Source organism: Nuphar pumila, chromosome 12 (genome assembly GCF_984573655.1).
Source record: "Nuphar pumila chromosome 12, dmNupPumi1.hap1.1, whole genome shotgun sequence".
Classification (NCBI taxonomy): domain Eukaryota; kingdom Viridiplantae; phylum Streptophyta; class Magnoliopsida; order Nymphaeales; family Nymphaeaceae; genus Nuphar; species Nuphar pumila.
In genome coordinates this window covers 30,102,685-30,117,829 of record NC_143260.1, presented here as the reverse complement: position 1 = coordinate 30,117,829, position 15,145 = coordinate 30,102,685, and the positions used below count along the sequence as shown (strand labels likewise).

The window sequence follows — 15,145 nt, the reverse complement described above, 5'->3', positions numbered from 1 at the left end:
GGACCCATCACTAGGGGGCTTTAAAAACGCCCAAAGTCAGTTGATGCTAGATCCACAAGAAAATATGGATGGCTAGGCATTAGAGGTAGTATATCCTAAGATCAGTGGTTTGCACAACTAATTGGAAAGTCCAGAAATTGATTATGAGGAAGAAGAGGTCCAAAAAATACAGCAAAAGATGGCTGAGAATGAGATTTAGACCAAAGCTGCCCAGTATCGAATAAGCATGCCAAGTTTTCAATCTATTCTCATAAGGCAAAGCCAATCTCTGAAGTATCAAACAAGCTAGAAACTAGAGCTTTCCACAGAGTGATACTAAGGATTGGGTCTACGTGTTAGAGGAAGAGTCGAAAATACTAATTGTCAAATCAAGTGTTTGGGGGCGAGAGGAGACTTTATGAGATTTAAGACTGTCTTGGGTAGAAGCGGTGTGCCCATAAGCACTGTCCTACTGAATTTTGTCAAGTTCAATGGTGCCAAAAATCCTGAAACCCACATTAATTTCTTCCTAGATGCCTCTAATCTTGATCAAGTGGTTCCCTAGGAGCCTGTAAGGAAATGCAATGGTCTGGTTCTCCACTTTAAACATCTACACAACCAGAGAATTCCAAACCTGATAAACCTATTCATTGAAAGGTTCATATACAAAATTGACACACTACCCACCATTAGCCAGCCCTAAGGCTTGAAGCAGAGGAAGAATGAAAAGATCTGACAAGGGGTATGACATTAGGGCATGAAGATGGAGATGAATTGATCCCGTTCTGAACCAACCTAGACCCAGCTAGGTTACTCAAAAGCTCAATCTAGTCCAACATGGAAATATGACCAAGGAGCCTAACCTAGCCGGTTACACTAATCGCAAATCATCGCCACGGCGGGCTGTTCTACACGGGCCAAGTTTACAGCGTCAAACTTGATATACCACAAGGCTCCTTCTCCTCCCCACTTTTGAAGACGGCGGCACTGCCCCCCCCCCCCCCCCCCCCGTCTCTCTCTCTCAACCCATAAGCCCGACAAAGGCTTCTTCTTCTACTCACTGTAGCAGAGGGGTTTCAGAGGAAAAAAAAAAGGAAAGGGGAGGAGAGATGGAAGGTCAGCAGTACCAGATCGACCTCGGCAACCTGATGGCCTTCGACTCCCTCTACCATTTCACTCACCCTCCCTCTCAGTAACCTCTCTCTCTCTCTCTCTCTCTCTCTCTCTCTCTCTCTCTCTCTCTCTCTCTCTCATGGTTCTTTGTGTTGGGGATTCAATTGAGCAGTGAAGGGGCCATCCAAGAGTGCCGCCGGAAGGGCACGGAGCTCGTTCAGGCGGTAGCGGACGCCCTCTTTGCTTTGCCGTCGACCGCCGACCCGGACGGGCCGCTGGTTCGGCTGCCACCTCCCACCACCAAGTTGCCCAGAGAGAAGCATGTAAGAATTGCTGCTTTCTCTTCTTCTCTATCCTTTTTGCCTTTTTGCCTTTTGGCCCATGTTGGTGTTTTTAGTTTCGGTACTGAATGAAGCGCGTGTCTCGTTCATGGTGGTGTTTTGTTGATGAACGCATACCCTGTTGTGACAAAAAATTGGGATTTTAATGGTTCGTTTATTGGTTGAGAAATTGTGTTGAATTTTTTGAATGTGCATGTTTTGTTCAACTTTGTCTTAGTTACTTTAGGGGTGTTAGGAATACCCACATATCCAGAACAGTGGGATAAGCTGGGAAATTGAATTATCCAGAAGAGTGCAGTTTCCCGAATTTTCCCGTTAGATGGGCAGGTAGATCCAAACAAACTATCAATGTCTGTGTGCTTTGTAGAATAGAAACTATTTGGCTTAGTCTCCATTGAAGTTGAACATGGGAGGTACTATCAAAGTACGGGGCAGCATCATTTCCGTATCTTCTTAACCAAACGAATAAAATGATGGGAGCTAATCCCTCATAGTCATATGAATACATTCGGTTTACTTGTTGATAATAATCGCAGGTTGTATCAATAAAGAGTGTACTTGCACGTATCTCACATAATGGTTAATCAAACTATGGTGGCTTATTTTGATGCCAATTTGGAAAGAGATCCAAAACCATGGTGTCTAGTTGGGCCCACTCTCGGTATCTTGGTTGAGGAAAAGAAAGAGAACTGGTGATCACTTAATATCATGTATAAGTTTTGTGGTACAACATTTTCTTTCAGCATTGCATCAAATAGTTGTGAGATCATTGTTATTTTGAGACAGCTGAAGTGCAGTGGCAATCTCTATCAATCCTATTCATCATGAAAAAAATGAAACAGAGTCAGATCGGCATTTTGTAAGGGAAAAGGGTGAAGACAAGGAAATTCATGCTATATTTATTCAAGGAGAAAATAAAGTGGCTGATTTTTTTACTAAGCCTTTGCTTTCACATCGACATTGTTTGTCAAAAGGCCAACGTTTCCATGGTGCTTGCCTATGTAGAGTTTGTGGGATCTTTTGGGAATCGGTAATAAATGGCCGTGTATGTTATGATGAATCATAAGGCAATATTGTCTTTCAAGTTTGATAGGGGCTTATGTAAATTATACATTTGTCACTGTAATTTATGTAATTACATCAATACAGGTTGTCTGACCCTAATCCTTCTCTGTTTAGTACTTGTCTTAGACTTAAACCTTCTCTTTCTTCTATGGTTTTCTCTTGTGCATGGCATGGATTCCTAAGCAAAATCTCTCAGTGCCCTGTTATGGTTTGCTTTCTTAAGTGATTGCTTACATTGTTTGCATTTGTTATTGCCCACGCTATCATTGCTTTCCTTGTGCATATGATTGATGCTTAATGCTTCAACTTGCCCCATGAACACCTTGCAAAGACCATTAAAGCTCGTTCTTCATAGTCTATATCACTTGGATGTTGGATGATTGCTCAGCACAATTGTTTGTCCTATGACACATGGCTTCCCCAATTTGTAATGGATCTTGCTCATCAAATCTTCTTTGTGGTAACCAGATTCCAAAGTTGTTGGATTGTCAAGAGAAAAAGTACAGTGCCAACATGATAATTGAGTGATATGAGGATTGCATGAGACAATGATTAAAACAGGAAGTTAAAGCTAACCTTCAGTTCATGAGCAGACCATTAGGTTTGGCTATAAGTTTTTTGTAGGCTTCCTAGGTTTTGTACAGAGTTCATGAACGCATACCCTGTCAAGGGATGCTTGTTTCTTAATAAGTCGGTAAAAACAACCATTTAGCTCGATCCAACAAAGTCTTAAAGAAAGTGAAGGCAAAGATAAAGCAAGCCACCGAAGCTAAGCCCAGTTGCCCACCAAAAAGAGGCCAACCAGGCTGCACATGTTGTTAGTAGATTTGATAATTGTAGTGCATATATAAATAAGTCTGAGCTAGACCTTGAATATCTCTGGCTGTGGATGTCACAATGAGGATGGCTCTACTTTTGCTGTTAAGTGAAATTTCTTACTTGTGTGGAGATATGGCTGTTGAGCATCTTCATATCTGATGATAAGTAGGTGAATGGAATATTTTGTAGATCCTCTAATTAATCTGACTTTAGTTGCTCTGCTTATTAAAGCTGAGAGTGGTTTTGATTAATAAGCCGACAGAATTTCCGAAGTACTTTTTTGAAAACTTGCTTTTTCTTGTGGTGAGTGGAGTGGTTGATATGCCTTTATCTGTGATACCCTTTACTTTGTTTGTGTCTGTTTTCTTCATTGTGCTGGAACTGCTAATTCTGTATTGTTGCACAAAATTTTCCCTTAAATTCATTGATTTGTCTCGGTCTATAGTGGATAAAAAAGATACTGTTGGTAGCTTACATACACCATTTTTCCAACTATCCTTACTGGTACTTTTAGTATCATTTCCATGTACATTCCTGTCACAATTTTTCTTTCCACTATCATGGCTTGTTTTTGTATGACCAACCTTGTCATGCTTCCGTTATTGATTTTCTCCTATTGTTAACACCCTTTGTATTTGTAGCACCAATTTAGTACATAGAAATTTTTGTTTCTATTATTGGTAGTTGAGCAAGCTGAGCTATAGTATTTCAAGGGGTGATCTAACTGATTCTTGAAATCAAAGTGCTTTTGCATTCTTTTAAAAAATCACATTGTATGTTTCTGCACTTGAGATTAGGGGTGGCAAAACCTGACCCGACCCGCCAACCCGCCTCTTAGGCGGGTTCGGGTTGGGCTTAAGCCAACCCGTTTAATAAACGGGTCGACCCACCTAACCCGTTTATTAAACAGGTCGGGTTCGAGTTGGGGGTATGCCAACCCGCCAACCTGGCTGACCCGTTTAATAAACGGGTTAGGCGGGCTGGTCAACCCGCCAACCCGACCCATCAACCCGCCAACCTGACCCGTGAACCTGAGAACCCGCTTACCCGACCCAACCCATTTATTAAATGGGTTGGCGGGTCGTGTCGGGTTACCCGTTTATTAAACGGGCCGGGTTCGTGTTTGCCACAACCGACCCGTTTAATAAATGGGTCGGGTTGAGGTATGCTGACCCGCCAACCCGTCGGGTCGACCCGCCAACCCGACACGATTGCCACCCCTACTTGAGATCATTGATCCTTCACCCTGACTGATTCTGCCCTAAGGAGTCATGTGAGTTCCTTGATTGGAAATAGTTTAGAAATGTGCTTATCTGTTTCAAATGACATCTTGAATTAATTCCATCACTGGATTTGCTATGATATCTTAATGGTGATAAAAATGATATCTGTTATTTCAGATTCCAAGGGCAAAGCCTCCTACAAAATGGGAACTTTTTGCTCAAAAGAAAGGTTTGTTTCTTGGGTATTTTGTGTCACCCTTACCGGATATTGAAATTGACCATTGCATGTGGTCTGCACTTTACTATTTTAAACAAAATTCTGATGTATCAAAGCTGACCGGCTTCATACTCTTTTTACAGGAATAAAGAAGCATAAAAAGAGCAAGCTTGTTTTGGATGCTCAAACTCGTATATGGAAGAGGCGATATGGATATGATCATGCAGGAGATGATAAAGATATACCAATCATTGAGGCCAAGGAATCTGATGGTAGTAATTTGTACTTTGCCTTGTAATTGTGATTTAAGGGTTTTCCTAGTGTCTCTATATCTTTTGTGTGGTCAGGGACTCACGGGCAACACTTGTTGGAAGTAAGACCTTTTAGCAATATATATGATGGATCCAAATTTCTGATTCCTTTGAACTTGAGAACATTTTTCTCTTTTTACTTATTTGTGGATACATGATGGCATATGTTCAGTATCCCTTTTTGCAATAGTGAAGTCCCAACGATGCCAGGTTACAGAGTCTGGATTATCAACCTGTCAACATCACGAAGTGTGTTTTCAGTATCATGTTAATATGTTTAAGGGGGGGGGGGCTTTGATTTTGTTTTTTGTGTCTTTGTACTCAGGTAGACAGGATATTCCTTTCCTTTCTTGAAGTTTGTGCAATTCTTGTTTCCATTATTGAAGTTAATGATAAGGCATTATTTAGATGGCATGAAACTCTCTTGTGATAAATGGTATTAGAGTTTATTTGGGGTACCGCCTAGGCTGCTTAGGCCTTGCCTAGGCCTTTTTAGGGGCTTCGCCTAGCGCCTATGACAACTAAGATCAGAATTGCGGTTTTGCTATTTAGTTTTGGCAATACTTCAATCCTGCCATCCTTTTACCTATTGAAGGAAAGAAAACCAGCCTTAAGTGTTGGACCTTTCATTAGTTATTCATTTTTTATTTTACATCTGGTCAACAATTAGAGAAGGATTTCAGTGACTAACATGTTGCAAGGACAGTCTTGCAATGCGGTTAAGGGTTCATTCACTGTGGTTTGCATGTCTGCCAATGAAACTCAATTTTGGCATTGGAATGGTTAGTTATTGATGGGATTCAGTCAATGTCGTTTCAAGGTAGATTGTCTGAACACTGCATTTTGATCTGGATGAACACTGCTCGAACTGGTTGATCCTCTTTCACCATTGCTTGGATATTTTGTTTGGTATGACCCCTTTCCTCCATAACTAACTAGAACGACCTGCACCTTATCTTTCTATTAAAATATGTAGCAATACATGATAGGCTGACCTGCAAGTGTCTTGCAATCAACTTCTATAGAGTTATTGATCCTGCTATTCAATGGTACAGCAGCCACTAACTTGCTCGTTGATTTGTTTTGGCACCAAAGGCCACATTATAAATGGTTTCCCAACCTAGAGGGAGCATTTCAAGTTGAGTTGTCCTGTGAATTACTTGAGATACCTCAATGTGTTTTTCTTCATTGAATTTCTCAACTTACAAAGAAGGTGGCAGTGGCTTTCAGAAGTAATATATTATCTAAAATTTTCTGTATATTTTGTTTTATCTTTTATAGCATAGGATACTATAAAATTAGATTTGTGTTGCAATAAAGTTATAGTTCAGATGAATGAGATAATAACCTGAAGGGGAAGTTATTTGCAGTGATTCCTTCTAAAATCATTTATGTGATTCTTAGAAAAGATATTCTTTGATTGGAGAATTATGTGCAGCACGAGAAAAAGAAAAACAGAAACTTAAATTTTGGGTTCTTGATATGGCACAGGATTTTGGGCATGTTCAACCATGGTTTTAAAATCCGGTGACTCGGCACTCGCTCATCCTTGAGTGACTCATGACTTGGCCGGGTCATGCTAACTATATATTTTATATAAAATATATAAATATATGTATTGTTTTGGGATGAAGGCGTAGTTGTTGTTGTTGTTGTATATAAATATATGTATATTTGATGATTATTATCTATATTTTATAGTATTTTACCAATATATTATATATAATATACATTATATTATATTTTTCATAATATATTTACATATAGAGTCATATTTTTATATCTAATATACATAATATTTATATTATATTTCATATAATATATGTAATTATATATAAAATATATTATATATGTATATATATGCATGACTCACCCATGACTTGGCATGACTCTTGTTAAAAATGAGTTCAACCTGGTTTTTGACCCGGTGACTCGGCGATCCGGGCCGAGTCAACTGAGCCACCAGGTCAACCCGGCAAGTTTTTAAACTATGTGTTCAACTACACAAATGTTTGTCCTTATTGTCTTTATGTTTCATCCTGCATGAGTTTGGATTTCTGAAATGTTTCTTTGGCCACTCTTGCAGAGCCAGGAGTTGACCCCTTTAGCAAGAGAAAAGCTGAGAAGAAAAAACGGATTGAGAAGCAGGAAAAGAATCGGCTGCAGAATCTAAAACAGGCTGCAAAACTTGGTGCATTGCCAAGGTAATCTCCTGAGTGGACAAGATCATGTGCTAATTTTTTTTCTAGAATTTATCAACTCATGTTTAACTATGAAGAAAAAAATGAAATATTTATTGTACTTGGCATGTCCTTTTCTGGGATGTCGGAATATGCAAATCCATCCTAAACTTTAGGATCCTTATATAGAGTTTTACTTTCTAAACTTCCTATAAATTCTACTTAAGTTGATACACCCTGAGTGATTGTATGTGCAAGATGTACTCAATCAAGAAATTTGAAATCCTCTCTCTCTCTCTCTCTCCATGTATAATTCTAATGATGATGAAAATTGTTTTGGCTTTTCTCTTGTCAGCACTGTGCAACTCGCTGCAAGGGAATTGCCCATAACTGGCACCAAGGAACCACCCAAGAAGTTCACCAAGCGTGAGTTGGAGGACACTGCTGGTTTAGCTGGAACTGCCACAGCAAGTGGTGGCAAGTTTGACAAGAAGCTCCCTGGGGAGAAACCTCCCAAACACTCTGGAAAGCATCGAAAGGTACAGTAGTCAGTAACTGCTGCTTCTTGAATTTGCATGCCCTTTTTATTTGAATCACTCACCCAGTGTGGTTTATTTTACTTTCTATGCAGTTTCTACCCGTTGTTGAAGGTTCAGGCATTGGTGCAAAGGAAAAGCAACAGAGTGAAAAGATTTTAAAAAGGCTCCTTGAGAAGAGCTCCCATGAGATACTCAATGTGGACAAGGTAACACGTATTCCATCATGCACCATCGACCCTTTTAGAATTTGAATTTTGGAATATTATAGAAAATAATCTGAATTTTAGAGCTTGATCATAATGCAATTGACTTGTTCAAAGCCTTATTTAGCCTTTATTGGAAGAGGTTCTACTACCAAAAGGTGATGCAATCTCTTAGACTTGTATACGTTGCATGCAATCATTTTGGTAGCATGTAGGGGATGGTGTCGCAGGTACACCTGGTGATTGGCTCATGTACTGCACAAATATCATGGAGTGAGAGTAGTGTGTGAGTTCTCTGCTCAATCAGTGTAGGGTCAGCTCATGTTCAGTAGTGTCCCTCAGAGAGTAATATAACAAAGCAGGGGTCGCTTGGAAGTGGCTCATCGGGATTTGATAGATCAAAGTCTGTTTACGTGACTTCATTGGAACTCCTCACAGATCTCTAATTACCAATGTCTCCATTGGCAACCATTGACACACTAGCCTGAGGTATCAGAAACTACTGCAGACACTGAACCTACATGTTGCCTGTAATTACAAAAGAAATGCCTGCAGAAAGTAGCACAGGTCTCTACATTTTCTTGGAGAATGGATATGTGGTGACCTATGTAACACGGATTCTTTTATAATGCCGACACACTCATGTCGCACCTCTGCATAGGTGTGACACTTGAACACGGCTTCTGCAGTGTCAGGTGCAGTCAACCGCACCGGGGCCCATTTCTGTCCAAAACTGGATTCAGTTAACCCTAACCAAGTCCAGTTATATATATGTGCACCCTCGCACCCAAAACTGCCATGTCGCACCCATACTCGCGCCCACATCTTCACCTGCACTTATGTGACAGGTGGTGATGAATTTCTTCTTTCATAATTGGGCTCCAAATTCATGTTTCTAGAATGCATGATGTTGCCTTTCTGCGCTGGATGGATGCACAACTGTAGAATTCTATCCATCTTTTGTTTTTTGGGGGTTGGACAGAAGGTATGGGGGAAATGTGAGTGCTAGCTCATCATTTAAGCACTATCAAGTTTCTGCTGTTGTCAATCTTCGCGGGGGAGAAAAAAAAGTGGATTTGAACTGTATAGAAACTCTCTCTCTCTCTCTCTCTCTCTCTCTCTCTCTCTCTCTCTCTCTCTCTCTCTCTCTCGTGCTATTTGCTTTAGATTACTTTAGTACTTTTTATTTACCAATCATCAGAAACAAATGAATTCATCTCCATTTTTTTTTGTTATTATTCAGGCTGTTTCCATGGTTAAGGTGAAGGAAGAACAGAAGCGACACCAGAAGCGTGAGGCCAACTCCTCACCCTCTTCCAAGTTTAAGCCAAAAAAGAAGGCTTTCAAGAAGTCTGGAAAGAAAAGTCATTAGGCAGTTGGGGAAAGTCACTTCTTTTTTTTGTTGTATATCCCTCAATTTTGAAAACAGTTACTCCTTGAATGGTGGGGAATATTGAGTAATATTTTTTGCTTTTCTTGACATATTACGTGAGGCATTGTTAATCTCCTACACCATGGCCTTCAAATCTCTTATTCTCGTGCCTCTCAGAAAAGAAAATCTCTTCTTCTGGTATTGTTCTGTCAATACTTTGCACAAAGAATTGGACCTATAAAAAGTGGAATTTGTGTGTGTGAAAATTAGTGATCGGGGTTGAAAAAGAACCGAATTTTGCTAACAATGTTTTGTTCTTGTTTTCACAGAGTTCCACCTTTCGCATTCTAAGGAATTGGGGCTGGTAATTGCAAAATAAGATGTAATTAGGGACCTCAACAGATTGGATTTTATCCAATATCTGACTGAAACAGATTCCGCTTAGTCAGATTTGGTAAGCTAAAAACATGTCTGATTATAATCGGAAGCAGATATTATTTGGATATTTTGTTACTGAAGCCGACAGATATCTGGATTTGATTGGTATCACATTCCGATTACATGTAAAAAAACTATATATGGTATCAGTTTCTCACTAATTGAATTTGAATCTGTTTAGCCAACATCTGATTAGTCGGATCTGGTATTGGCCACATCCCACCTGAATCCGAACCGTTTGCATCAGTAGATGTAATTGGGGATCCATCTTAAAATTTCTATGGTAGTACATTTTTATCCTTTGCTCTGTTCGGAACAAGTTCAATTGTCACTCCTTTGTGTTGCTCAGGCTGAAATCTACCCTCTTGCTAAAGGGAGCTATGCAAGCGGTTTTAGGAAGTATTGTTGAGTTTTTCGTAGTGCCAGAGGCCTAGATTTTTTTGTTTTCCAATGGAAACTGATGACTTACAATCCTAGAAGTATTTCTAGGTTTAATTCCAAGGAAACTTGGAGGAAAAGGGGGAGTGCTCAAAATGGTACTTAACATTTTGGCATAATTCAAAAGGAACCTAATGTTGGAAGATTTTCAAAAAAGCTCAATAGTTTTGCTTATGTAGTCCAAAAACAAACTTCTTTAACATTAACTTCTGTTACTAGTTACTACTTATCTATCTTGGGCTAGTACAAAGAGATTACCATTTTTATCTTTCAACAAATATAATCTATTCTTGGTGTTACATGCCAACCTAGGTTTCTGAGGCTCATGAATTTGGTAGTTTTTTTTATATATTTATGCAGAGAAACCACACACAAGATCAGGGTCCGAGTCGCTCTGGCTTTGCCTGCCGTACTTACGGTCGTTGTCCTGGCTGCGTAAAACTATGTGAGCTCTTTTACTTTATTATTTTTTGTTTATCCTTAAAACACATTGATATTTCGATCATCATTCCCATGTTACAGCAAACTGGTTCAATTGGCTGCTAAAATTTTAAAGGTCATATTTGAGATTTTGCATTAAATTTAATGCCAGACGAACAATGTTCTGAAAGAAATGAAATGGTTCCAGTTAGAAGTATTCTTTTAGCAAGCCAAAAATTCCCTTGGATTTTTTTTTTATTAACCATAACAATGTTTAGATGCATTTTTTTTAAAAGTTTTTAAAACAGAGGTGCTTAGTGCCAGTTTGGAAATTACTCAAAAAGAAATACAAGTTGCATGACAATGTTTATTCGAAAATCAAGTTAGGATATAGGAACTATAAGATTCAAATTCAAAACTCAATGTGATTCATACCTGAGACTCGATAATACCATGTGAGATTTTTCATTAAAAATCAAGTTAGGATATAGGAATTATAAGATTCAAATTCAAGACTCAATGTGATTGATTTCCGAGACTCGATAATACTATGCTGGATTTTTCATTGAAAATAAAGTTAGGATATAAGGGCGGTAAGATTCAAATTCAGGACTCAATGTGATTCAAACCTAAGACTCAATAATTCTAAATCCATTTTAGGGTTTGTTTGTTTTTTTATATTTTTCCAAACATTTCTCCAAAGAACCAAGTTTTTTTGCGCATTTTTTGAAAAGATATTTATTTTTCGTTTTGTTTTCAAAGTTTTACTGAAAAAAATGCGTTTTAAATGGAGTTTTGCTTGCTATGGAAGCTCCATTCAACTAAAATGATTGTAATTGCATTTAGGTGACCTCTTAATTATAAAAAAATAAATAAATAAGAAAAAGTGAGCTTGATCTGGCTACTCCATGTATTGGTTAAGCAAACCCAATACAATGTGGTGAAAGAGTATGCCCAGCATTGAACTTGTGGCAATGGATGCCCCCATGGATTTCGAACCGTGATCATCTCATGTCCCGGATTATCATTTTCTTCTTTTGCATAGAAAACAATTGAACTTAAGCTATGCCCTATCATCCTAATCATGATAAGCATATTTCACTACCATTAGTCAAGAGTGGGGAGGCATTCCCAATTTGCTAAAATCCCCCTATCCAAAATCTCCTATTTTGATATTTTTTCTCTTTTGTAAATATGGTTTAACCTTTGCAAATTATTTTTGTGAATGTTCCCAAAATGTGTGAACCTTCTTTAACCAAATACATCATACATATGTCCGTAAATACAATACGAAACTTTTCAAATAATTTGTCTATATGTTTCCAAAATGTGCGAACATCCTTTAATTAGTATGTCCACAAATACAATACGACCTTCATAAATAATTTTTGTGAATGTTTCCATAATATGCGAACATCTTTCAACTAAAGTCTCGCCGTACGTATGCAAATGCACTATAACCTTCACAAATAATTTAAGTGAATGCCCCCAAATATGTGGGCATCATATAACTAAATACTCCATATGTACATTCACAAATACAGTACCATCTTTGCAAATAATTTTTGTAAATGTCACCCAAATTGTGCAAACCTCCTTTAACTAAATACTTTTGACCTACGATCGCAAAAATTGTACGACATTTGCAAATCATTCTTAATGTTAATTTGTAAATGTTCTTACCTTCGTATGTTTTTTAATCCATTGAGGTTCCTTTTTTTCTTATTAGAAACTTAACCCGTTTTTGCTTTAGAACCCCAACCCTTTTCCCTCTCTCATTTGCGGTGATTCTTGTAAAATTCACCTTGCAATATTCTGGCGAGGTGAAAACATTCATTTTGTCATCCTCTTTATCTTTTGGTTAGGTCAAAAGGTGAGTTTTATATATATATATATATATATATATATATATATATATATATATATATATATATATATATATATAGAGAGAGAGAGAGAGAGAGAGAGAGAGAGAGAGAGAGAGAGAGTAATGGGTAGGTGTGAAATGAGTTTTTCAAGGTTTGTTCATTTTATTTTTAAATTATGTTCGTATAGTTATGTTCTATGTACTTGATTTTATAGGGATCAACTCTTGAAGTGTTCGATTATGACACATGGGTGGGTTTTTATAGGGTTCAAAAAATCAATGGTCCAAAATCTTTGTATATCTTTTAGGCTCCAAATATCATTTTTTTCATTGAAAACACATGATCCAAGTGCGGATTTCTCATAAATTGACCATGCCCAACATATTTATGGGGTCAAAATTACGAAAAAATATATGAAAGACAGAAGAAACCCATTTAGCATGTATTAATTTTGCACCTACCCATTTTCCCCCTCTCTCTATATATATGGTTTTGCTGCATTCTTAAGTTTTTTTTTGTAGATACATATATTTAATAGCCTTATAGTATTTGTTTTTAGCTGTTGTCGTAGATGATTTATTTATGTTTGTTTGTGTTTTATTTAATATTTAGCATCAAATTTTTTGTTTAAGGTTGACTATGTTTAGGTTTTTCATAGATATATATAAATATATTTGTTCGTGTTATAGATTATTCATGTTTGTTCACTTATTTTTTATTTAATATTTGATGATTTTATGTTGTTTGTTTTCATATTTATGCTTAATTATGAATAAGCATTCAATTAGTATAATGAGGTTAGGGTTGACTGTAAATATGCATTCAGTAAGGGTAATGAGGTTATTGTAGGTAGTTAGTTTTTGAAGTGGTTGTTGTAGGTAGTTGTGTTAATTGAATGTATAGCTTGTATATGGATGGTCTTTTTTCACATGCTATTTTTATTAGATAAATGATATGTTGTATGATAGACAATTAATAGTAGTCTAGTAAAGGGTTAAAGTACACTATCGTCTCATGCATTACTTTTGTTGGAGACCTATAATAGTGTTTGAATACAATAACTTTAAAGAATTTATGGCTTTGATATCTCACAAAACCTGATATACTCAAGAGTTATTAAGGATCTAGTATAGTTATTCTCTAAACGTAGACATCCAACAAATATGGACAGATATTTTGAATTATGATGATGTAGACTCGATGTTATGTAGTAATGATATTTACTTAGTTGCTTGCAGACATATGTCTGAAGTATTTAGTTAAAGAAAGTCCGCACAGTTTGAGGACAATCGCAAAAAATTATTTGCGAAGGTCGTAGTGTATTTGCGATCATATATTGAAAGTCTTTAGTTAAAAGAGGTTTGCATATCGCAAAAATTATTTATGAAGGTTATACAGTACTAATTTGCAGATGTACTAGTTAAAGGAGGTTCACACATTTTAGAGACATTCACATAAATTATTTATGAAGTTCGTATTGTATTTGCAGACGTACATGTGGAGTATTTAGTTAAAGGTGGTCCACACATTTTAGGGACATTTGCAAAAATGATTTGTGAAGGTCATCTATATTTGCGAATGAATGAAAGGAGAATATGGTTAAAGGAGTTTCTCATATTTTTGGGTGACATTTACAAAAATGACTTATGAAAAAGAAAAAATATCTTAAAAAATCAGAAATCCGATATTTTGGATATGAGGGATTTAGAAAATTTGTAGGCATTTGGAGAAACATATCATTTTACAAGAACAGTCATTTTCTGTTTTTTTAGCTTGGCTCATGATAATCTATCAAAAGTTTGGCACCAACCAGCAGTTACAGCATTTTCAGGATGCACCTGCCACACAATCAGCTTATAAAAAAAGGATCTTTCTTTAAGTGGTCACGAATTGTATTGTGGAAGCCAATGGAAAGAAGGATTCGACATTCTATTTGAGATGTCAAAATCAAGGAGTAGGTTGCTCGAGTTAGCGACTTCATTGAGATTAATCAATCAATTATACTTTTTCTTTATAAAGAGGACGCACCGAGAACCCGGTCACTTAATGGGTCCGCTCCTTGAGGTAAACCCCGGATGGGGTCACCGAGACTAAAACCCTTACAGAGTCCACCAGTTAAAAGGTACCCGAACACTCGGTGAGAAACAAACTTGGAACAATCGAAGAGGTCAGCACCTTCACCCCCGAACCCGCTACGTTTGAACACCATACGTCTTTAATCCGTTTATTGAAACTGTCATGGCTCTCATGCCAGATTCACAATTTTTGAAAACATGGAATCTCATATCCTTGAACCTCACATTCAAAAGTAAGCTAGATTCATGAATTTCTGACTCCAGATGGAGGGTCAGACCAAAGATACATCAATCAATCTCTCTGTTTGTTTGCTCGCCGGCTCAAAGTTTGATGACCCTTTGTCTTAGTAATGTTGATGTTTAGTTCGGCTCTCTCTCACTTTATCTATGCCACAGGGATATTCCAACCTCTCTCTCTCTCTCTCTCTCTCTCTCTATATATATATATATATATATATATATATATATATCACTCTCAACTATGCCACAGGGATATTCCAACCTACCCCTGTCGTGCTCTCTCTCTCTATATATCTATCTCTAT

General features: G+C 37.4%; 1 protein-coding gene across 1 annotated transcript; it reads left to right on the top strand.

Moving 5' to 3' along the window:
• Window positions 1-1,038: 1,038 nt before the first annotated feature.
• LOC149820488 (ribosome biogenesis regulatory protein homolog) lies at window positions 1,039-9,548 on the top strand. The gene is made up of 8 exons (XM_089983284.1): window positions 1,039-1,171; window positions 1,265-1,415; window positions 4,718-4,769; window positions 4,901-5,029; window positions 7,155-7,272; window positions 7,604-7,787; window positions 7,880-7,993; window positions 9,234-9,548. Exons 1-8 carry the CDS (start codon window positions 1,089-1,091, stop codon window positions 9,360-9,362), a joined length of 960 nt encoding a protein of 319 aa, XP_089839410.1. The 5' UTR covers window positions 1,039-1,088; the 3' UTR covers window positions 9,363-9,548.
• The last annotated feature ends 5,597 nt before the right edge of the window (window positions 9,549-15,145 follow it).

Bases quoted from the DNA above. Each gene is read 5' to 3' on its own strand.
- LOC149820488 (XM_089983284.1), top strand. From the start codon at position 1,089: ATGGAAGGTCAGCAGTACCAGATCGACCTCGGCAACCTGATGGCCTTC. The intron at 1,172-1,264 runs GTAACCTCTCTC...TCAATTGAGCAG, and splicing joins TTCACTCACCCTCCCTCTCA to TGAAGGGGCCATCCAAGAGT. The intron at 7,994-9,233 runs GTAACACGTATT...GTTATTATTCAG, and splicing joins AGATACTCAATGTGGACAAG to GCTGTTTCCATGGTTAAGGT.